Genomic DNA, 23,777 nt, shown 5'->3' on the forward strand with positions numbered 1-23,777 from the left:
GACTCTTTTTGTCTGGCTTACGAACGAATGCAATTAACAAACATTCCCCCGGAACGGAACTTGTTCATAAGTCAGGGACTTACTGTATTTCAAAGAGTACCTGATAAAGGGTTAAGCAAATAAATCCACAGAGGCACACTTCTCAACATTTTTATAACTTACTGTATGTGAACAAAACATTTGATTCTGATCGGCAGATTAGCTGTTGCTTTTTATGACCACAAAAAGACAAACTATGTGATAACAGTAATGATAAATGCACAAGAAATGTAAGAAATTCCACTTTGATCCAGCACAAACGTTATCCATGCAATGATTATTAATCACTGTAGGCTGCCTGGTTTATTACTGTATCTGATCAATCTCAAATGACTTCCTTCACCCTAAATGGGATCCTCCTGAAGTTCATCACACACTGCACAAGTTCAGATGTGCTTGCCTGCTTTATTGAATTATTACTTTTAGCATTTTTCTACATCATTTTCTTTATTCAAGCAGCCAGAGAGATGCTCTTTAAAGCTCCATAAAGGTCTGAGGGCACTTGGCTTCGCTGAGGGGAAAATATGACGTCATTGTGAGCAGCCTAGAGTCCTGAGCTGCAATAAACACCAGGCTGTGAGGAGAGGACAGGATCCTGAGGATGTGATGTTGTTGAAGATGATGAGCACAGAGCAGCTGAGTGTTTTAATGGCGCAGGAACACGCGGATGCTCTGGGTGTGATGGGTGTTTATTCTAATGATTAAATGATGGTGAACAATGAAGCAAGGCGCGCGCGCGCGCGTGAGTGTGTGTGTTGATGCTGATGGTGTGGTCATGTCCCTTTAAGAGCGCGCGCGCGCGCGGGGGTGGGGGGGGGGGGGGTTGTGATGTTCCTCTCCTGCTCTGGCTGCAGTGTTTTTGTCTCGCTGTCAGTCAGACTGTTGGCCTTACACACGGCACACGGAGAGGGTGAGCTCAATATCACTTTATTTTTCTAACCTTTCCCTCTTTTCTTCTTCTTCTTCTTCTTCTTGCCTTTCTTTAAACGGGTGCATGCTTTCCCCTTTCCTTTCACCTGGCATGGTGATGTCATGGTTACATTGTTTTTTTGGTCTGAGGAACAAAGTAACGGGTCGAGGAGAGATGTGTCTGGTCTGGTGAGGGTCAGGTCTTGTTCTGCATTAATCAGAGTTCAGGTGTTCGAGTTTGATTCAGAAACATATTTAAAGCGAAGGACATGAATAGCTGCATCCCAGTGCGAGTCGCCAGTGTCCAGCCCGAAGGCGCGCTCTGCGCTCTGCGCTCTGAAATCACCCTTATTATTCACTCGAATTCAATTTGGAACATCTCCCTAGTTTGGATCCAGATGAAGAAAAAGAAAAAGAAAAGCGTCTACTCTGGGGGAAATATGGAATAATAATTTGAATAAGAATCTTTTTTTTTTGGATTTGGTAAACAGGCTGTAATTCGCAACATGTTGATTTCTGTTGTTGTTTTGTCTTGTTTCTTTGGATATATAAACACATCTGTATGTATATTCTGTGTGGAGTGATCCCCCGGCTCAGGGGAGAGGGTGCGACTGCTGTTTCGGAGACTTTCATTACTTCCAGATGTGCAGGAGATTCCTGCGCCCACGCTCAGACCTGCCGCTGTACAGATCTCACACAGATCTCACACAGATCTCACTCAGATCTCACACAGATCTCACTCAGATCTCACACAGATCTCACTCAGATCTCACACAGATCTCACACAGATCTCACTCCTCCATTGTTTAATTCTCAGACCTGTGCAGCTCGTTTCGTGGATGAATTATTGTTTGAAATAGTTTTCAAGTTAGGCTTTCCAAATCAAATAACTGGAGTTTTGTGGAGCCCAAAAGAAATGAGTGATCTCTCTCTCTCTCTCTCTCTCTCTCTCTCTCTCTCTCTCTTAAAAAAAGTAGTGTAGGCTTCTAAACTGGGGTGAAACCTTTAATCAACCTTTTGTCTTTTTTTAACCTAGAAAAGCATTCCATCTTAAATACCCTAAATATCCAGTACCAGCATCCAGTAAACAACCATTTTACAGTAAACCAACTTGTTTCTAGACATTTTCGAATTCTATAGGCAGATCATTCTGCTTTTTTTTCTTCCAGAAATAAGTTCTTACAGGAAAAGACTGCTGTAGACGTTTAAAGTTCAGATTTGTGGCAGGAAAAGCTATAGTTTATTTTTAAATCTAAAGAAATGGATCATTATGTATTTCTTCCAAGCCCATATTATATATTTTGCAAATTTCCTTTCTGGGATTAATAAATAAAGTGTATGATATGTGAAAGAATAAAGTGAAATTAAATATCCATCCCTCTACACTAGGGTTATAACAATATAACTTCACTTAATGCAAGCACTGTAATATATACACTACCGTTCAAAAGTTTGTTAATTGGTCATTTTTCATGCTGATAACTCTAAATTAACTTTTCGTCTGTGGCAGAGGTAGGTTTTGGTCTCGCTCCTGGGATGGCCTTCATGAGAGCCAGTTTCATTATGGTGCTTGATGGATTTTGCAAATGCACTTGACAATACTGTTCTCGCAAGAACTATTACAGAAAGGCTGACCTCTGTGTCTTAAAATCACAACTAACTGTTACCTAATTCCATATGTGTTATTTTGTAGTTTTGAAATCCGCAGTATTGTTGTAGAATGTAGAAAATAAATCACCAAACAAAAACAAAGAAATTTGCAAGTGACCCCAAACTTTTAGTTTAGTAGTAGTGTATATATATATATATATATATATATATATATATATTAGTATACATATTCCATATCGAACAGTATGCTTAACAGGCTGCAAAGTACAATAACTTCCCACTTGTATCACTTAATGTGTAATAAACATAACCGTCCCAACTACCACCTCAGAAAAACTTCATGTTCATGTCAAATCAGAAGAGTCTGCAGAGAGAGTCTGTCTCATAAGGACGACAACTGTTGATCTAAAACATTGCATCATGTCAAATCGGTTGAAAATCTACCATATTGAGCCGACAGCCCTATTTCTATATTGAAATCATATCACTTTTGAATACCTGTACCCATAATTATCTATGATCTGCCAATCATGTGGAAGCATAAAATCATGCAAATAGATCTAAAAGCTTTGGGTAATATTTATGTTAAATACCAGAACGGGGAAAAAAGTGATCTCATTTTTTTTTTTTTACATTTTGACCGTATCAATATTATTGCTGCCAGATGGGCTGGGCTGAGTATTTTTGCTGATATCCTGGTATTGTTCTGCATGACTGTCTCTAAAATGGTGCCCTAAAGGGTGAGTGCCATCCTGTGAGGGCCGGTCTGCATCCTGTCTAGATGATGAGAGACATTAATGTAGAACAGCCAGACTAATGTACAACAGACAGGTTAGAGTATCTTAGATTAACACTTAGTACAGTCGTGGTGAGCAGAAAAGCATCTCAGAATGCACAACATGTCAAATGGTGAGGTTGATGGGATACGACAACAGGAGCTTCCACTTCTTTCACGTCTGTCAGGCAAAAACAGAAGAGAAAGTTGAGGCTGCTGTGGGTGCAGCCTTACCCAAACCGAACTGTTCAAGACCTGGGGTAAGAAACATAGCCTGGTCTGACAAATCTCAGTTTCTAATGGTATTGCAAGAATTTGATGCCAACAGCATGAACTAATAGACCGAAGCTGCCCTTTATCAACAGTCCAGCAGGAACAGTGTGATGCAGTCTTGCCAACATGGACCAGAATCTCAAGGAATGTTTCTTGTGGAATTCATGGCATCTGAATTCAACCTGTTTTGAGAGCAAAGGGAGTCCCTACACACTACTGGCATTGTCTTTCTAATAAAGAGTGTACACCTGTATACCCGCTTTTATAACTGGCTGGGTATCTTATCAGCCAGGTATGTGGCAGCAGCGCAGTGCATAGAATCATGCAAAAACAGGTGAAGAGCTTGGTCACACCAAAAACTATAATGGGGGGAAGCGATCCCCGTGACTGTGGCATGTTTGGCCGGCTGGCTTGAGTGTTCAAACACTGGAATTTTAATATTTGATGTGAATATTAAGCTGTAAGTAGTTTGGTGTTAGAGCTCATGTTGATATTTTTTTTGCATGCCTTTTGTTTTTGTTTTTTTACTTTTCATTAGTTCATTAGACCAACTATAATTTTTCAAAACTTTTAAACACTTTAAACCCCAAACCGACATCTATATCTAAAGTTGAGGATAGAACCAATGCTTTGACTATAATATCTTGCACATCTTAGGAATGTGTATTCCCCATGTTTGCAATATCCATCCATCCATCCATTCATCCATCTTCAACTGCTTATCTGAAATCGTGTCGCCTGCAATTCCAGCAGGGAATCCCAAACTTTCCGCAAATGTTTGCAATACATGTGTTCAGTGTGGTGCAATATTTTGCCAAGTGTTTGCTGTACAACCAAGAGAGACTTTCAAGTCATCTTTATGATGAATTTGTACAGTTATGACTCTAGTGTTGTGTCATATACATCAGCAATGTATTATGGGAAAACATGCATCAGCTGACACTCTATCGAGTTGTGTTTGTTGAATTAACCAGTCAGTTCTTTCTTAAGCCCCAGCAATAGGGCAGAACCCTAGCCAAATTAGCGACCAGAGAATCCAGTAGGATCATTTTACCAAGACTAAAGTATAGTTTGGAGTAAAGTGTGATATTTATGGCATCTCTGTGTTTATTTTCAGCACTTTGCAATGTTCTCGTGTTTGCCCTGTCCAGTTCAGGGAGTGTTTGGTTGCTGTCTCTTAATATCAGATTCTCATTGTTTAATTGGAAAGACTGATTGAGCTCAACTTCTGATTAAAATGATGGCTTTAACATCTACCGTCCATGCCTCGACTTCTGTAAGCTTGAGTTCTGGAACCTGAATGTGTGCGCAGTCCTTCCTGTGAGACGTCTCAGACCTCATTCCACCCCCACTGTGTTTACATTACCATTTAGAGTGGGCTCAACAAGCCCAAGTCTCCAGTGTTTCTTTAATGAGACATCAGCGCTCATTTACACATGCACAACTTTATCTCCTCTGCATGTTCTCTCATTTTTTTCCCCTTTATCTTCACTCTTTCCAAACGGTCTTGCTGAAGTGTCTGACTCTACACAGCTTTTCAGCTTTTCAGTATCCTTCACCACTCACAATCCTCCTGATTCTCCTAGGAATTCTACTTTTTTTTCTCTTTTCTTTTCTTCTTGTTGCTTTAGCAATTCCTGTTGTCCCACCCATGTACCGTTTCCTGTTAGAGGTCAGTGCTGTAGCCAGTAATGTGATGACGTGCGTGTTATTCTGCTCTCTCTCTCCCTCTCTTCCCTGCAGTAACGTGATCAGGGTGAGGCCCCGTCCCGGGCTCTGAGCTCTGGCTGCTATACCAAATAACGTCGATTCCTCCATAACCGCTCCCTAATGTTAAAAGCAGCCTGTGTGTGTGTGTGTGTGTGTTTGTGTGTGTGTGTGTGTGTGTGTGTGTGTGTGTGTGTGTGTGTGTGTGTGTGTGTGTGTTTGGGGGGGGGATTCTGTGCAGACTTTGGTAAATTTAGATAGGAAAGATTCTGTGCTTTAACTTGTTATAAGTCAAGGAAAAGCTTTATTTCTACAGCACTTTTCAAGATTTACCCACAAAACATACTTTATTAATTTACTTATTTACTTACATTGATAAATAGGAATAAAACATATAAATAAAACTTAAACTTTCATGCCTTGAGATTTTTCCTTATTGTTCATGTTTATTAGCACCTGATATCTATAGGACTTTAAACAGAAAGACTTTTGGCATAAGAGTAATACGCAGTAATCCTCATATGAGGGGGAGGGGGGTTGGGGGGTTGGGCGGCTCAGTCTAACAATAATAAAGTTTATAATGTTAATATGACTTGAGATATTTATTAAAAGTATGCACCACTGATACAGACTTATAGAAATTTTTGCGTGTGTGCGTGTGTGTGTGACACCTTGGGAAAAATACAGCATTCCCTATGGATTTTAATCCTGTCCTAGAAACAGTCCAAAGCGGTACGAGTCCTCTTATTACAGAATTCAATTCTTTTTTATTTTCAGTTTTATTCGTATAGTGTGTTTAACAATTGAGATGGTTGCAAAGCAGCTTTACAGAATCTAAAGAATTATTGAAGATTACAGAAGTGGGACAGTAGCTGTACCGATTGGTTTGTCCAGAGGGTTTCCTCCGCCTCGGCTTCCGCTCAGTTCCAGCAGATGCAGAATGTTGACCTGATTTGTGGACTGACTTTGAAATCTCCTTCAACCTCTTTAACAAAGCATTTAAAAAAATAAACATTTCTTCGACAGTGCAGTGACCTCCAACTATCTGAAAAGCTTCTTCAGTGTCCAGTCATGACCCAGTTTTTTATCTCTGTCATCTCCTAATCGCTGTTTTTGTAGCCTAACCCGGCTAAGGAACGACTAGGGTATTAAGGCGATCTCTTGGAATTAGTCTGGGGAGGTTTATCGAGATTATATTATTATTATTATTATTCATGTTCGAAGCTTCAGCTCTTTTATGCCCTTCACTTTCCTCGAAGCAAAACGCTTTCTAAACTTATCATTCTGGAGCTTTTGTCTTGTTGCAAAATGGTATTTAAGTGAGAAATTTCTATTTGCTTCTCTTTTCTTTTGCTGTTTGTCCTTCCTGGTGTCACAGCGGTGCAGTGGGCAGCGTTCCCAGCTCTCAGCATGGTCCTGTTCCCCTCTCGTAGCTCCAGGGTTCCCAGTTTGATCCCGAGCTCGGATTACTGTCAGCGTGGAGTTTCTGCACACATTCTCCCTGTGTTTGTGTGGATTTCTTCTGGTTTCCTGATGCTGACTGATGAATTGACCACTCTGGATAGTGACAACGTGTTTAACTCCATCTATACGGATAAGGTTTTTCCCTTCCTCACACACCTCTTCTTGCTTTCTCGCCCCTCCGATTTATTTTCTACGTTCTTTTCATTTTGTCTTTCACTCTTTCTATCTGTTTCTTCTGATCTATGCCTTGCTGAAGCTATGTTGGGAGGAAGTGGAGGACTTGTATCTATGTCCCTGGGGATCTGCAGCTCCCTTTCCTGTAACTCTTTCTGACCTGTACACACATGTATTCACTGGTAATGAGCCATGCCTCTGTGTGTTGTGTTTAAAGTTTAATTAAGGTTGATTGGAGGGAAATTCTTAATGCATTACTTGCTGGATCATTTTAATTAGAGTTTAGGAAAGGAAGGTTTAGCGCTGGTGTTACAGATGATACAGATGTTTAAGCGAGTCTGACGTTTAAGCGAGTTTCGCAGTCTATTTGTTAGCCTATTAGCTTGTGTAAAGCGGTAATTGTGTGTACAAATGTGGACTGAGACAATAAATGATTTCCCACTGTTGTTGTATAGATCGGTTCTTTTGTGAGTTAACAACAATAATTGAACCTTTCATTACTGGCAATACTTTTTTTATTTTTGGAGTGATGAAATGAAAGAGCATTATAATTTAATCACTGCATGATAGTGTGTATCAGAGAAAGATTGAGACCTCTCTGGAACAGTTCAGTGTACACCAGTGTAAAGGCTCTCTCTCTCGCTCTCTCTCTCTCTCTCTCTCTCTCTCTCTTTATTAAAACCAGCTGTGGAGCTAGAGCCAGAATGAATGGTGCTTTTGTAACCTACATGTCACTTTTTTCTTCTTTGAGGGTCTTTCTCTCTTTCTCTCTCTTTCTTTCTTTCTTTCTTTCTTTCTTTCTTTCTTTCTTTCTTTCTTTCTTTCTTTCTTTCTTTCATTCCAGGCAATGGCATGACAAAACTTCTGGAACAATATAACTCAATGTTCTCAGCTCTCAGCATGGTCCTGTTCCATAATGGAGTAATTTACCATGCCCACTAACATTTGAATTTTCATGTTGCACCCTTTTCAGCAGTGGGTGGTTAAATAATGCCTTCTGGGGGAAAACATGAACTCCTAATCGTCATGATCATAATAACCAAGGAATCGTCTTGGTAGCCCACAGATAGGTGACTGATGTAAGGAAATTTTTTATAGTGTTGTAGTTAAAATGTGTTAGGACACCCACCATAAGCTACAGCGAGCCTCTGGAGCTGTACTGGACACCATTCTTCTAAAACATTTCCTCAACTGGTGTTTGATGATGATGATGATGGTCGTGGTGCTGCTGCAAAGCGCTAATGTCCAATACTGTGTATGTGACAAATAAAATTTGAATTTGAATTTGAATACGCCAACATTCTTCCCTAATTTTTCTCTTTGAGCTGTGATCCAGTGACAGTGAAGGACAGAGGCTGTGATTCAAGTCATGCAGATGATTCATTGAGTCCCTGTGCTCTGTGAATAGTGACATTGTCGACCTGGAAGAGATTAAAAAAATGAACTGATTACAAAACAGCAGCCCGATAAATACAAGCCTTTATTAACTACTTAAAGTCTTTCACAGCACTGCAGTCTCACTGAGCTGAAACAATTATAAGGTGAAAAGTCCCCTATAAATTCATCTGCCCGTGCTGATCAAGCTTAAGCTCGATGTAGAAGTGCCTTTTGGTTTGATGGACAGAGTGACCATCAAGTTCAGCTTAACACTCAAGTTAATCTACTCCAGCTGTAGAGTGCGAGTCATTGGAAGCGTTAATAAGCATTAGTTATAACAAAGTTATACCTTACCCCTCTCTGTACAAACACCTAGATCAGCTTCCAGCTCATTTTATGACCAAAATGTTCCGTAACAAAGAAAAAGACACAAGCACAGTTCGAAATGAACTCTTGGGCCTATTGAGAACACCAGCACTACATCTCTGCTTACAGGAGCAGCGTCGATCAGAGCATAAACATTCAAAAGATTTCGAACAACTGGGGTCTTTACAGTAAATGAACTGTATAATATGTAAGGGTTGGTGATTTTTTTTTTTAGTGGCAGGACTGTATAGAATATAATATATAAAACAGCTAAAAAGAAATATTTTCAATAAAAATCTTTGAAATGAGGAAATACTAGGCGAAAGTCTTGAGCCCAGATCATTTAAATGATTTAATGTGACGGGGAGGGAAGTTTTACAATACAACTTAAAAAGTCAGTTGTTTTTGTAACAACCTCAGCAACGACCTCATTTCCCCTCTCGTCTGTTCCAGCCACTCAGCATTCAGCATCAGCAGTTACTAATCACCGGCCGGATCATCCGTCATCATCTGCACCTGTTTTAAACAATTTTTTTATGGTTTATAGGTCACTGTGTAGCTAAACAAACAAAAAACATCCCTTTAAAACTGCTCAGGTGAACAAAATGGGACTGAAAATGAGAGACAAAAAGTCCTTCATCAATAATGGAAAACTTTTTACTCAAGACACACATTAAAAAATAAGAAAGCCTGACTCTTTGGAAGCAAAATATGAAGAAATAAGGGCGGGGCTTGAGGATTTTGCACAGTGCTTTATGTATAATGTAATTTAATAGTTTTCTATTTCTTTGGTGTAAAAAATGAATGTAATCAATTTGTATATAAATTTTGTGCACATACGCATTTGTAACTTGAGTAACATTTCGAGAACTGTGTTAAACAGTAAACAATGTAATTACAGTGTGGAACACAGAGTTCGGTTGTGCTTACGGTCTGATAACTTTTAAAACATTGAACTTAGTAGTGAATAATGCTTGGAAAAAAAAAAAAAAAAAACACTTAATGCTGAGTTTTCCCAGACGTCAGAAGGTGGTGGTGGTGGGGGGGGGGGGGGGGGGGGGGGGGGTTGGGGGGGGAGCTGATGGTGAGGTGTGGTGTTTCTGATGGTAAGCACTGGGGATGTGGAGCACAGCAGCATATTTAACACAGATATGGTATTTGAATCTCCACTCCTACAGATAATGGTCCACGTTCGGCTCAACGTTTATATTTTTGCACATTTCAACTCCGGGTGTGTGCTGTTCCTGGTGTGGTGCAGTAAAGAATCTCACACACATGGTCATTACACGTCTGCATGTAATTCAGAAGAAGAAGAAGTGAGTGCTGGACTGTGCTGCTCATAAATTCCATCATTTTTTTTTTTTTTTCAAAATTGAGGCACCTTCCTAAAGAAAGGGAGGGGAGCAGAAAGAGGACAGAAGGAAAGAGTGGTGATGATGGGTGGAGAGATGGAGTTATAGCACTGTGAATCATTTCTGCACTGAGGAAAACACATTCAAAACCCGAGTGTATTTCGGATTGCACACTTTATGTTTATACATTTTAGATGCTAATACATACTGTAAAGTATTTAGTATTTTTATGGTTTAGGGCCTTACTGCTTATTTATACTCCAGATTACACAATAACATCCTTAATATAGCCTTAGTTTACTTTTTTTATTTACTTTAAAATGATTTTACATAGTTAAGGGATATGGGGCATTTGAGTATCACTAACTGGTAGAGATATGTTTCTTTGGTATGGAATGTAGGGATATGTGTTGGAGAAACCAGAGTGTGTGATATCTGTTTGTGCCATTTTTTTTTTTTTTTTTTTTTTAACTATGACTTGGGTAAAAATTAGCCATATTATCCATAAAATACCCCATGCAGCTTGCAATGGAGGGTATAAGTGTCAGCGTGCTCTGTTCAATATCAACAGCCATTCCTGGGGGGTGAGGGGGTGGGGGTGTCAGTGTTTTGTGCATGCACACACTCACACGAACACACATACCATACCATAAGCTCTCAGGGTAATACTGCCCTGCTCAGGGCAATCACATTGCTGGCATGAGTGGGGGAGGGTTGTTTGGAATACGGGGCAAAGCATTGGAGGACAGAACAGAAAGGAAAGGAAATGAGGAATTACAAGAACCGCAGAATTCTTACGTTGGGCAGATAAAGAGAAGGGAAAAAAGGTGGAGGGTCATCAGGAAAAGGATAGAGTTTTTGGACGATACTAAGATGTTTGTCATACTGTTGGACTCTAATTATACCTTTATCATGTGCTTCCCAGTAAACTCTGTCCTCTAACCCCCCTCTAACTGTTTAACACACACACACACACACACACCGAAGGGAATGTGCAACATGACAAAAATCACACACACAGTTATGTTTGTCTCTTCTCTGAAACACATTGTTAAACTGCAAAATTCCCCATTTATTGTGCTGAGACAGACTTATAAAAGACAAGCACATTAGAGAAAGAACAACAGCGTACAGTGGGAAAGGAAAAAAGAAAAGAAAAAAAAGGATTGTTTGTGCACTGAAAAGGTCACAAAAATACTGAGTGAGTTTCGTCAGTGTTTCCGAGCGCCCTAGATTTTCTGCTGCAGCCTTGAACGGGCCGAGGGTTTCAGTGTGAAGCAGAAAGCAGTGCTCGTGTTTAAACTGAAAAATTGATCATGTCTGACCTCAGTTGAGTGGACAAAGGGTTCTCAGATCGAAACCAGTTTTAAACCGGGAGGAGATACAGATAGCCAAGGGAGGGATGAGTCACGTACTGTATACCGCACCTTTAATCTCCTTCCCACGCACTATTGGCAAGCAATTCAGTAACCATATGCAAATTTGAGGGGATACAAATTTACCCGAGATTTAATGTGATCTTGCTGTGTGAAAAACATGAAGCTAAAAGCTAATAGGAATTTATGTGCCCTTTTTCTGAGTCAGAACATGTTTTGTTTGGCCCAACTGTTTTAAACATGGATCAGGTCTCTGCTGGAGTTGAGATGCACCACTGAGAGACAGGAAAGGCGAAGAGAAGACAGCAGTCATCTGCACCCTCCTGATTCTCAGCTGACTGTAGGGGAGGGGAAGAGAACCAGGGAGGTATTGGAAAAGCAAAAACAAGGAAAGGAGGAGATGGGAGTTGGACAGAGTTAGAAGGTGTATATGTGTGTGTGTGTGTGTGTGTGTGAGAGAGAGAGAGAGAGAGAGAGCTTAAATTTTCTTTTTCCAGCACCTCCATATGGAGAGCCTTTGAGGGAAAAATGATTCCTAATAAGGTTGTAACGAGAGGCGATTTCTCCCCAAGTCACTGTAGCTGCCAGGAAAAGTTTTCTTTCCATTCTCTTTCCTTTAAGTATGAGATCTAGAAAGAAAAGACAAAAAGTCTAATCCTAGCAATGGTGAGAGAAAACAAACCAAAAAAATGACAGAAAAGTTCTAATGGACTGCAGTAGACTTAAACCATAAGAATCCCACATTACACACTGTCATATGTGACCATTGGCTTCCTCTTCTGCCCTTAAACGAATGCGCAGAATCACACTCCTGATTTATGTAAGTGTTGCAGACCCCACATTGGGGTGTTTTTATTTTTTCGGAGTCCAGGCAGCTGGACTCATGTGTCACAGAATGAATGCTGCTAATGCTGTAACAGCTCACTCTCTCTCTCCCTTTCTCTCTCCCTCTCTCTCCTTTTTTAGGTTTTGTATGTGATGGTGTTACAGAAGGTTGCTGTTGAATCATGGCTCAAGTGCTACATATGGACACCAGCTTTCCAGGTTGGTTATTTTCGCATGTTAGCGTTGCATCATGAATGGCTACTGGTGCAAACACAAAATATTAAAGTGCTAAATACTGATAAAACCCCCCAAAATACAAAATCATAATAACCACCTCTTCTATAGGTAGACATCCTCTTTAAACTCATCATATCCATACTGTACAGTGCCTTGCAAAAGTATTTATGAATCTTGAACTTTTCAACATTTTGTCACTTTACAACCACAAACGTAAATGTATTTTATTGGAATTTTATGAGAGACGAACACAAAGTGGCACATAATTGTGAAGTAAACGAAAAATTAAAACAAAATATTATAAATGAAAATCTGAAAAGTGTGGCGTGTATGTGTTATCAGCCCCCTTTACTTTGATCCCCCTAACTAAAATCCAGTAAAACCACCTGCCTTCAGAAGTCACCCCCCTTCAGTGGGCACAGCAAACATGTGAAAGAAGGCGCATTTTAGTCTAGTTAGATCACTTGAGAAGACTGCGAAAGAATTGCTGTTCACAGACGCTCTCCATCTAATCTATGCTTGAGCTATTTTGCAAGAAGTATGGGCAAAAATTTCACTCGCTACTGTAGTTGTACAAAGCTAGTAGAGACATATGGCAAAAGATCTGCAGCTGTAATGGCAGTGAAAGGTGGCTCTACAAAGTAATGACTCATACAAATTCATGCCCCAACTTTTTAGATATTTCTTTGTAAAAAACGTAGAAAAGCAATCATTATTTTTCTTCCTCTTCACAATCTTTTGCTATTTTACATTGGTCTATCATATGAAATCGTAATAAAATGGATTTATGATTGTGGTTGTAATGTGACAAAATGTGGAAAAGTGCAAAGGGTATAAATGCATTTGCAAGGCACTGAAAATAATGTTTGTTGTTATTTATGAACAGACATATTTACCAAAAGAATTAAGAATGTTAGCTAATAGATTATCGTTGCTGCTGTTGTCTAACTAAGTTTTAAAGTGAGAGTTTTATTGGTTTAAAATTGATTACTCCAATCTGCAGGGAAGATTAACTCTACAGTCCCCACTTCCCTGCATGCGAAGGACACGGAGGCTCCTTACTCGGTAGAGACCCCTTATGGTTACCGTCTGGATCTGGATTTCCTCAAATATGTTAATGACATTGAAAAAGGTAACACTATCAAGAGGGTCCCCGTTCAGCGACGTCCACGCTATGGTTCTCTGCCTCGTGGTTATGGTTACACTGGCTCCTGGTGGACCTCCACCGAGTCGTTGTGCTCTAATGCCAGCATGGACAGCCGCCACTCATCCTACTCATACTGTGCACCAGGTTTTCACACATCTCAGCGTCCCAACTTTAGCATGGCTCGTGTGGAGAAGACTCTATTAGATGCACGGCGAAAGCTGGAGGAAGAGAAGGACACTCGTTTTTCCAACTTAGGCAGCATGCACAGCAGTGTTGCTGGCTCCAACACCTCCTTGTCCAGTGCGCACAGCTTCAATCGTACTCAGGGAGGGGGAAGTTCATACACACCAGCCAGTTCAGGTCTGTCAACACCTGTATCGCCCACCCCAGCCCACCTGCAGCATGTGCGTGAACAAATGGCCATGGCCCTTAGGAAGATCCGGGATCTGGAAGAGCAGGTGAAGACCATTCCTGTGTTGCAGGTGAAGATCTCTGTGCTGCAGGAGGAAAAGCGACAGCTTAGTGTGCAACTGAAGAGTCAGAAGTTTCTGGGACACACACTTGGATTCAGTCGTGGCCGGCCACGTGGAGAGCTCTACATTGACATTCCAGAGGAAGGAGTGGATGCTGGTAGCAGTAAGGTGGAGGGGGGACTCTCACCCACCACCCCTGATGGCTCACGTCAAGACTCAGGCTGTGAGATAGAAGATACCGTGATTGTCGGCAGTATTAGACAAGGAACAAGAAAGGAGGTTCGAACCATTGGTGTTGGTCCTGAAAATAACGAGAAAGATACCTGCCAGGTGGGTGTAGGTGTGAGAGAGGAAGACTTGGGCTGTCTGCCTGAGACAGAAGCTCTAAAGTCCAAGGTGGGACAGTTGGAGATGCAGCTGACAAAGACTATGCAAGAGCTACAGAGTGCCCAGATGCAGGTAGAGGCAGTGAAGAAGGAAAGGCAAGGTGGCACCCTGCAGGCTGATCATGCTGTAAGGGCCACCAGCGTTGGCTGGCAGGAGCAGCATGACCAAGGTGGTTCTGGCCTCCACACTCTGGTCAGCTTTACCCAGCAAGGCCAGCAGAAGCAGCAGAGGACAGTGGGGATCCAGGTGTACACATTGGAGCAGCCTATGGTGATACTAAGGACTCAGCAATGCAGCACCTCCTCCAGACCTTTATCTGCACCCCTGCTGGAGGGAACTCCTCACAGAGGATATGCACAGCCCCTAGGTGCAGAAGGTATTTATTAATACTACAATCACAGTACTGCCTTTTCCTTGTGTACAGTACAAGTCACATAAAAGGTGTAATAGTCAGTGCTGTGTCTGTGTTCTACTTCTGCCTACTGTCTAAGAATCAATCGCAGTAAGCTCCAAACAGGTACGAGAGGTCCTAAAAAGTGAACTGTCCACATCAGTCCCGGTCACCAGCCCTTCCAGTGCTATGGAGACAAACTATAGTCAAGTGGCTCCCCTTTGCCAGAGAGTGAGGGAAGGAGAACAGCAGCCATCCACAGAAGTTATGCCATCACATGAAAGTGCACTCCAACCAGGTATGTCTTTTTTCATTTATCTATTAAATTATTTTGTTCATAAACATGAATATATACATCACAATATGTTTGTAAACAGTAACATTAATCGGCTTTATTTCTTTTAAAGCTTCTCCTCATTCTAGCTTGAGATCAATCATGAAGCATAAGGCAGGCAGAGAACCACGCTGTTCTTCAGCCCAGAAGAATTTGCAGTTTATTGGAGTGAATGGAAGGTAAAATTGATCTGTATTGTATAACTGTTATAATTTTACTGTGTTATCATTATAAATAATTTGTCTGTACTCTCATAGTAACTTTTTGTAGTAACTGTTCAATGAAGGCAATAACTACAGATATGCAATACAGGTATGAGTCCACCTCATCGGAGAGCAGTTCTGAGACTTCTGATGATGAGAGCGATTCAAGTGAATATCATGAAGCCACTGAGAAACTCCCGGAATCTCCAGCTCATCACCCTCGGCCTACCTCCGTCACCACCTCTGCTGTTTCTGTCTCTGTAATTCCCGCATCTATAGAAACACCAAATTCCCAGCACAGCAACATCCCGCTTTCACTGAGTGAGGGCTCAGGTCTGCATAGCAGCATGCAGTCACCAGACTTGGACACAGCCACATGTCAACATGTTATAAAGTCACCAGCATTGGCTCCTCAGGAGACTCTTATCCAGTCAGAAAAATCTGATTCCATTCAGCTATCTACGTCCCAGAACACTGCCATTTGCCCTGAACGCAGTTTGACTGAATTACCAACAAGCTGCATGGCATTGCAACAAACTGTTAACCAACCCCAAACCACTAACTCAGAGAACCAGCAACCCCAAGCCAGTAGCTCAGAGAACCAGCAACCCCAAGCCAGTAGCTCAGAGAACCAGCAACATTCTAACCCATCTGAATCCTCAGGCCTGACCACTCAACACGCCACTGCTCTGTCATGCACCACTGGTGCTCCTCACCTGGACGATAGCCAATCACAAAGCACTAACCCAAGTCCATACCAGCAAACTGTCAAGTTGAAGTCTTCAGATGCTTCCGACCAACAGCATACAGAGAAATCTCCAGTCGCTAGTCAACCTGAAATCACCTCCTCAAACAAAGTGCCTAAACAAGAAACCAGGTGTGGAACTAGTTAAAAATTTGGAATTAGTATAAACATATATACTATATATATATATATATATATATATATATATATATATATATATATATATATATTAATTATATTTTATAGTATTATAAATTTTTATAGTAGTATAAACAATCATAAGTATTTTAATTCAACTAAGGAATCATTGCTTTTTTAGTTTCAGAGGAGAACTGAGTGACAGCTTTACGACAGCTCTACGAACCTTGCAGAAAGCACTTGGTGAACCAAATGCTTTTAGCCAACAGGGGGCGGTATGTATTTTTGGGGAGCTATGTAGAAGTTAGAGAGCATAATTCTGTACAACACTTACCAGTTATCTAAAAGGGGTGGGCAGGTGATGCTTAATATTCCATTTGGCCAAAGTTGTGCGAACCTGACTTCTACAGCCATATGGTTCTTCTCAAAACCCCTTCTCCTTAGACTTCCACAAAAAGTTGGAAGCACATAATTATAGTTTTTGCATGTACTAGAATTATACATTTCCTCCACTGGAACCTATGATGATTGCTTGTTAAAAAAAGCTACAAGAGCCTCCGAGTGGCGCAGTGGTAAAGCGCTCGCCCTATCATCCGGAGGTCGCTGGTTCGAACCCCGGGTGATGCTGTTTTCCTCTCACAGCCGGAGGCACAGAGAGAGCTGATTGGCCGAGCTCTCTCAGGGGGGAGGGATGAGAGGTACTTGCCTGGCACAACATCACTCGGACTAATTCTGCACAGGATAAACTTGTTCTGAAAACTAATTCTAACGTCAAAATGTGCAGTTCCACAAATGACCACTAGTGGGCCTTCAAAAGTGAGTCAGTCCCCATAAACCCCCATCTTAAAATGTCCATCTTTACAGTCTGGTACAAATAAACAAACAACACAATTTTGGTATCTCAAATTTGGTGAATTTTTATATTTTTATGTTTCTATTCCAAAAAAAAGGCGGTGGTGACAGCAAAATGTAAAAATATGTAAAAAAAAAAAAAAAAAAGATTTGCAGTAATGTAAATGTGACGAATGCTGAGCTTACAGTTTGAGTAATCAGCTTTGCAGGTCTCTGCTATGCATCACTTAAGCTAGCCAGCAGACTGGAATCATTCACTATACAACATCTTGGAGACTGTTTCACTCCCTCTAAAAAACTCTTTGAAAAATAAGGAAGAGCATTTAGCAACAGCACGCAGTGCTCCTGAAGAAAAAGCCACTGGTTATATATCACCATGCAAAGCAATCCCTGAACTATTCCAAAGCAGTCCTCAGAACTATTGATTTCCATGAGATGATTGGCAATATAGATCCCTTGTTCTTGCCACTCTATAGCTTGATGGTGCAGTTGATGTCTGTACGTGACATAGCCTAAAAGATACTTACTAAAGATAAGCCTGATATTGTTCCATGTGAAACAATAATTTTTCATTGAATAACTTGAGTTCCTTGCGTACCTGTAATTTGGGAACTTAATGGCCTCATGTTGTTTTTATAGATAGTACTGTACTTGCCATTAGATGTTAGTCACCCTAATAATACTCACTAGTGCAACACTTTTTTAGTTACCTTAAAGTCTTTTCTTCGCCACATGTACAGTATATATTTTCATTCCTTACGATTAAGCCATCTCCCAAGGCTCTTAAGGCTTTTAACCTGCCTCCACTGTCCATTTATTTGTAGTCTTTTGTAACTTTGCCTCCTACAGAGAACAGCTTACACCTCGGTGCTACAGGAGTGGCTGCGTGTCTCGTGTCATAAATCTGCGGACACAGCGGTTGTCCAAGCCTACATGGATGCCTTTGCTTCTGTCTCACCTCAACTGCTGGAGTTTGTGATCAATATGGCTGATGGGAATGGCAACACAGCACTACACTACACTGTCTCACACTCCAACTTCCCTGTGGTTAAACTCTTGCTGGACACAGGTCAGTCTCTGTGACAGATCATAGTAACCTTATGCGCAGAGTATTTGTAAAATTAACGGACACTTAGACTTGACACTTAGATGATAAGTTTAGGGAAATATCCATAGTGAGCATTATGTTGGCTAGCAATGCTGCTTGAGCCTGAACTGTATGCTTGTGCATGGAGACTGTGTTGCTTTTGTTCACCAGCTGACAAATGTGTGTGTTTATGTGTGTGTCTGCCTGTGTGTGTGTCTGTGTGTGTGTCTTATGCAGGTCTCTGTAATGCAGATAAGCAGAACAAGGCTGGCTACACGGCTATCATGCTGACAGCTTTGGCTGCATTCCACTCTGAGAGTGACCTTCAGACAGTCCTGCAGCTGCTCCGCACTGGAGACGTCAATGCCAAGGCTAGCCAGGTGTGCCCCCTACTGTCCAAAGAGTGTAGCTAAATCCAGTCTAGATTAATTGTTATTAAGAAAAAAAAGAGAAAAATCTACACTAACTAAATCAACTACAAACCCGATTCCAAAAAAATTGGGGAAGTTTCAAATTTCAATATATTATATTCGGAATACAACATACTGTAGATGACAATATCAAATGATAAACTAAGAAAATATATCTGTAGCATCTGCTGTATATGTAGCATATAATTTTAAGGGAAAAATAAGTTGATTTTAAATTTCATGGCATCAACACAACTCAAAAAAGTTAGGACAAGGCCATGTTTACCACTGTGTGGAATCCCCTCTTCTTTTTATAACAGTCTGCAAACGTCTGGGGACTGAGGAGACAAGTTGCTCATGTTTAGGAAAAGGAATGTTGTCCCATTCTTGTCTAATACAGGCTTCTAGTTGTTAGGTCTTCTTTGTTGCATCTTCCTCTTTATGAGGCGGCAAATGTTTTCTATGGTTGAAAGATCTGGACTGCAGGCTGGCGTTTTCAGTACCCGGATCCTTCTCCTACACAGCCATGATGTTGTAATTGATGCAGTATGAGGTCTGGCTTTGTCATGTTGGAAAATGCAGGGTCTTCCCTAAAAAACTTTGTCTGGATGGGAGCATATGTCGTTCTAAAACTGGGATATACCTTTCAGCATTGATGGTGCCTTTCCAGACGTGTAAGCTGCCCATGCCACACGCACTCATGCAACCCCATACCATCAGAGATGCAGGCTTCTGAACTGAGCGCTGATAACAACTTGGGTTGTCCTTGTCCTCTTTAGTCTGGATGACATGAAAAAAAAGAACTTTAAATTTTGATTCTGACCACTGAACAGTTTTCCACTTTGCCACAGTCCATTTTAAATGAAAACGCCAGAGAAAATGCCAGCGCTTCTGGATCATATTTAGACATGACAATGTTTTCTGGAAGTATTCCTGGAAGTAATCCCATGCTGTGATTTCCATTACAGTAGCATTCCTGTATGTGATGCAGTGCCGTCTAAGGGCCTAAAGATCACGGGCATCCAGTATGGTCTTCCGGCCTTGACCCTTACGCACAGAGCTTGTTCCAGATTCTCTGAATCTTTGGATGATATTATGCACTGTAGATGATGATAACGTCAAACTCTTTTTTTCAAACACAATTTTTTTCTGAGAAACTCCTTTCTGATATTGCGTCAATATTTTTCGCCGCAGCATTGGGGGAATTGGTGATCCCCTCCCCATCTTGACTTCTGAGAGATACTGCCACTCTGAGAGGCTCTTTTTATACCCAATCATCTTTTTTGAAATCGGGTTTGTAGATAAGCAACAGCATGAAATTTTTTTTTAACCATTTGATGACAGTCATTTTTTGTTATAATATTTACTAGACAAATCAATAAGTAAAATGTTTGCATCAATGTTATTGGGAAGTTATCATGAATATTAATACCAAGTATGAACACGTCTTTTGTCCGTTGGCACACTGTAGGCTGGCCAAACGGCTCTGATGCTGGCAGTAAGTCATGGTCGTGGAGACATGGTTAGAGCGCTGCTGTGCTGCGGTGCTCAGGTCAATCTGCAGGATGACGATGGTTCCACAGCCCTCATGTGTGCCTGTGAGCATGGTCACGTGGACATTGTGCGCCAGCTGCTCTCAGTACCAGGCTGTGATGCCACACTTACAGATAATGTAAGTGTTTTGCCTATTGATTTCTTATTACAGTAATAATTTTTTATTACTACATAAAAATAGCCCAATCTTAATTTAAATTTGATTTGAATTTAAATTTAAATTTGTTTCTAAAAAAATATTATATTATTTGTTAACTTTTTTTCCCCACAGGATGGCAGCACTGCTCTCTCCATAGCACTTGAGGCCAGTCAGAATGATATTGCTGTGCTTCTGTATGCCCATCTGAATTTTGCCAAACCTCCTTCCCCTGTAAGCACAACTACAAGTACTTGATAGGATTATAATTTTTTATTGTTATGCAAATTAAGCATGCTGTGTTCATTTTTGAATCTATCTCTTCATTTATTAAATTAACCTTTTTATGTTTTTATTACTCTTAGGTGACACCAAAGTCACAAATTGTGGGATCCCCATCATCTTCATCTGAGATCCTGAAATGAAACATAAAGGATTATTCCTGTATGGTCGTATACTCATTGTAATTGCATCAATAGTACAGTTGATCTGTGCAAATGTATGTGTTTTTTAAGCTATATGTATCTACTGTTATTATCACTTAATTCTGTGCTACTGCTTTTTTGTGGTTTTAGTGTCTCCTTTACACACAATCTTTCAAACCGACACATCATTTATTACTGTAAATCCTAAACTGTTATAAATGTTCTTGCAGTGCCTACACAATCACCTGTAATGCTGACATTTTAAAGAAATCACAGTCAGGTCCATAAATTCTGAAACATTGTATGTTTTTTTTGCCATTTGTTCTCTATACACCACCACATTGATTCGGAATGAAACACTCAAGCTAAGTCAAGACATTCAGCTTTAATTCAGATCATTTTCTAAAGAAGTGTGGCACTAACCATTTAGGAATTACAGCCATCACCCCCTTTTGGGTGCTTATAAATAACAGAACGAACCCATGGACATGACCAAATTGCAAGTTTCCTTTCTCTAAATGCTTTGCCAGGGTAATCACCTGCAGGCCTTTTGTCGGCGTGAACAGTCATGAGGTAATGAGACCTGCAACATAGACCAGGTCATAAATGTGCTTGCCAACCATTTTGTTCCATTATTTATGAGACCAAAAACTTCTATTAAACTCCTTGAATTAAAGCTTGATGTCTTGACTTTGGTCACATCTAGAGAGTTTCATTTAAAATTCAGTGTAAAAACAAAAAATTCTATTATATAAAATATCTTCCTTATTTATTGGCTCCAACATTCAAGCTAAATTTTGAACAATGATATCAATTAATCAATTCATCAATGAGACCCAATGAGATTCCGGTTTTCAATTTAACAATGTGTTAAAGTCTGATCAATTTAATTTTACAGACTAATTTACTTAAAATTTCTCCTGTTTTAACTTTTGTGCTGATGAAGGTGTCACCCATGTTAGACTTGTGAATTTTCTATCTTTTGTTAATGGTTCGTTTCTATGATCAGAAGACCTGTTGTCTAACTACTCTGCCACGCTTATAAAAGCCATGCAACCACAGTTTGTTATCCCTGGCTGTTCTACCAAAGTGTTTTTTTTTTTTTTTCAGTACATTTATATACAGAAAACTTTCCGACGTCTCATATCAGTATTAAGTCAGGTACTAAGTATTAATAGTAAGTTAATTATATTAAAGTGAAAGCTTGTTTAACTGGTTTAAAAAGTAGTTACACAGTAGTTACTGCCCTGAATATAATTCATTGATTGGTTCATTAATTTGTCTCCACTCAGTGGTTTGTCCTGTCAGGGTCACACTGAATCCTGAGCATGGGGCAGAAATACAGCTTGGAGTGGGGTGCTAATTTGCTTAGAAAGTTGTGATATTATTACTCTTTAAATGCATTAATTAATTGTCAATTCTACACATACACAGGAATGTCACAAATAGACTTTATATACAGTATAGACTCACCTTAGCTTTTTTTGTGTGAAAGTTAACAGCAATATGACACATGCTCCACAGTTGTAGACTGTTGCATAGACATGTAGCTACGGTTTACTTGTATACTGTACTTTCAACACGTCCAATTTGCCTTACAAAATGATAAAGATTTTTTAGAATACATATTTCACACTGTAAACAGTTACAGTACAACCCAGATGGCACACCAGATAAGCTGATAGTCAGACACCAATTTTCCAAAACCATTATAAATTGTTGTTCTGTGTTTATATGTGCAGTGAGTGGTTGTATACAAATGTATCATGAATAAATAAGGCTTCTTCTTGAATGCATTAAGGTACTAATTTGTATGTAGAAGGTGTCTAGTAGTATTTTCTAATGGCTGGATGAGCTGCTGTAGAAGAATGTGGTGGAGTTTGATGCTGAAATCAAGACTGTAAATTATGGGGCTCCTTCATCAGTTTCTGTTCTTAGAAAAGTGCTAGAGTTCTAGAAAGTGATCTATTGATAAAGAATGTGCTGTATAAGATTTTTGAAAAATGAGGATAATATATGCCGTGCTTTTATATACAAATTTTTGCTTTTTAAAACACGGTTGTTGAAATATTGTGTAATATGATGGTTAATTTGAGGTTTTTATACACATTTTATTATCACTAGTTTAGGAACTAATTTGTTTTATAATCTTTTATATTTCTTTTATTTAGTCTAACTTTATATATCAATCTGTGACAAATATGTACGTCTTTTGGCACTTTTGACTTTATTTGTAATTAACTTTATAAATAAATCCTCACTTTGTTATGGCTGTATCCTTTTTTTCTCTATACAGTATATACTGTATATGCTGGAATGACAGCAGGGACCTTTAATGTTGGTACTATGCCACCCCACACGCGATCCCTGATCCAGATCCATGCGACGAGATCTCCAACCAGAAGCAAGACACCAGGAAGAGGGCAGAGGGGGTCTAGATCCCTGGCAGCTCACGTATAGCTCGACAGAGAGGAGAGAAAAGGAGAGAGCAGAAGAGTAGGAGAGATAACAGTTACAGTAGGTATGGTTACTGTTACACAATGTATAAAGTTAATGTATATTTAGTGCAGAGTGCAAGCAGGGGCTCCGGCAGGACGAACTATGATAGCATAACTAAAAGGGAGGAGCCAGAAGAAAACAGAGTGAGGGCGACCAATCACTTCACTGCCAACAAACCTGAGTAATCAATGAGAGTGGGGAAGACAGAATCTAAACATACCAGTTCACCATAATACTCTACGTCCATGAGTCCCCCAGATCTGCTCCTTTGCCTAAGGCAAATCTATTTACAAAAATGCTTGGCTAAATAAATAGGTTTTTACCCTAGACTTAAACACTGAGACTGTGTCTGAGTCTTGGACATTAATTGGAAGACTATTCCATAACTTTGGGGCTTTCAATTCAATTTAAATTTATTTGTATAGCGCTTTTAACAATTGGCATTGTCCGAAAGCAGCTTTAGACAATCAAAATAACTATTTAAGTTTGTATTTAATTTGAATATGTATGA

At 40.1% G+C, this 23,777-nt stretch overlaps 1 protein-coding gene across 1 annotated transcript; it reads left to right on the forward strand.

The window, feature by feature from the left end:
• Positions 1-930: 930 nt before the first annotated feature.
• kank2 (KN motif and ankyrin repeat domains 2) lies at positions 931-23,016 on the forward strand. Its single transcript, XM_053492176.1, has 12 exons — positions 931-949; positions 12,390-12,467; positions 13,489-14,868; positions 14,984-15,181; positions 15,291-15,396; positions 15,530-16,297; positions 16,485-16,578; positions 18,005-18,224; positions 18,480-18,622; positions 20,124-20,324; positions 20,478-20,576; positions 20,708-23,016. The coding sequence occupies exons 2-12, from the start codon at positions 12,431-12,433 to the stop codon at positions 20,765-20,767; spliced, it is 3,306 nt and encodes a 1,101-aa protein (XP_053348151.1). The 5' UTR covers positions 931-949; positions 12,390-12,430; the 3' UTR covers positions 20,768-23,016.
• Positions 23,017-23,777: the final 761 nt, after the last annotated feature.

Source organism: Clarias gariepinus, chromosome 3 (genome assembly GCF_024256425.1).
Source record: "Clarias gariepinus isolate MV-2021 ecotype Netherlands chromosome 3, CGAR_prim_01v2, whole genome shotgun sequence".
In the NCBI taxonomy this organism is placed as follows: domain Eukaryota; kingdom Metazoa; phylum Chordata; class Actinopteri; order Siluriformes; family Clariidae; genus Clarias; species Clarias gariepinus.

Coding starts and splice junctions, on each gene's coding strand:
- kank2 (XM_053492176.1), top strand. CDS start 12,431: ATGGCTCAAGTGCTACATATGGACACCAGCTTTCCAG. Junction 16,298..16,484: donor GTGCCTAAACAAGAAACCAG/GTGTGGAACTAG, acceptor TTGCTTTTTTAG/TTTCAGAGGAGAACTGAGTG. Junction 18,225..18,479: donor TAAACTCTTGCTGGACACAG/GTCAGTCTCTGT, acceptor TGTCTTATGCAG/GTCTCTGTAATGCAGATAAG.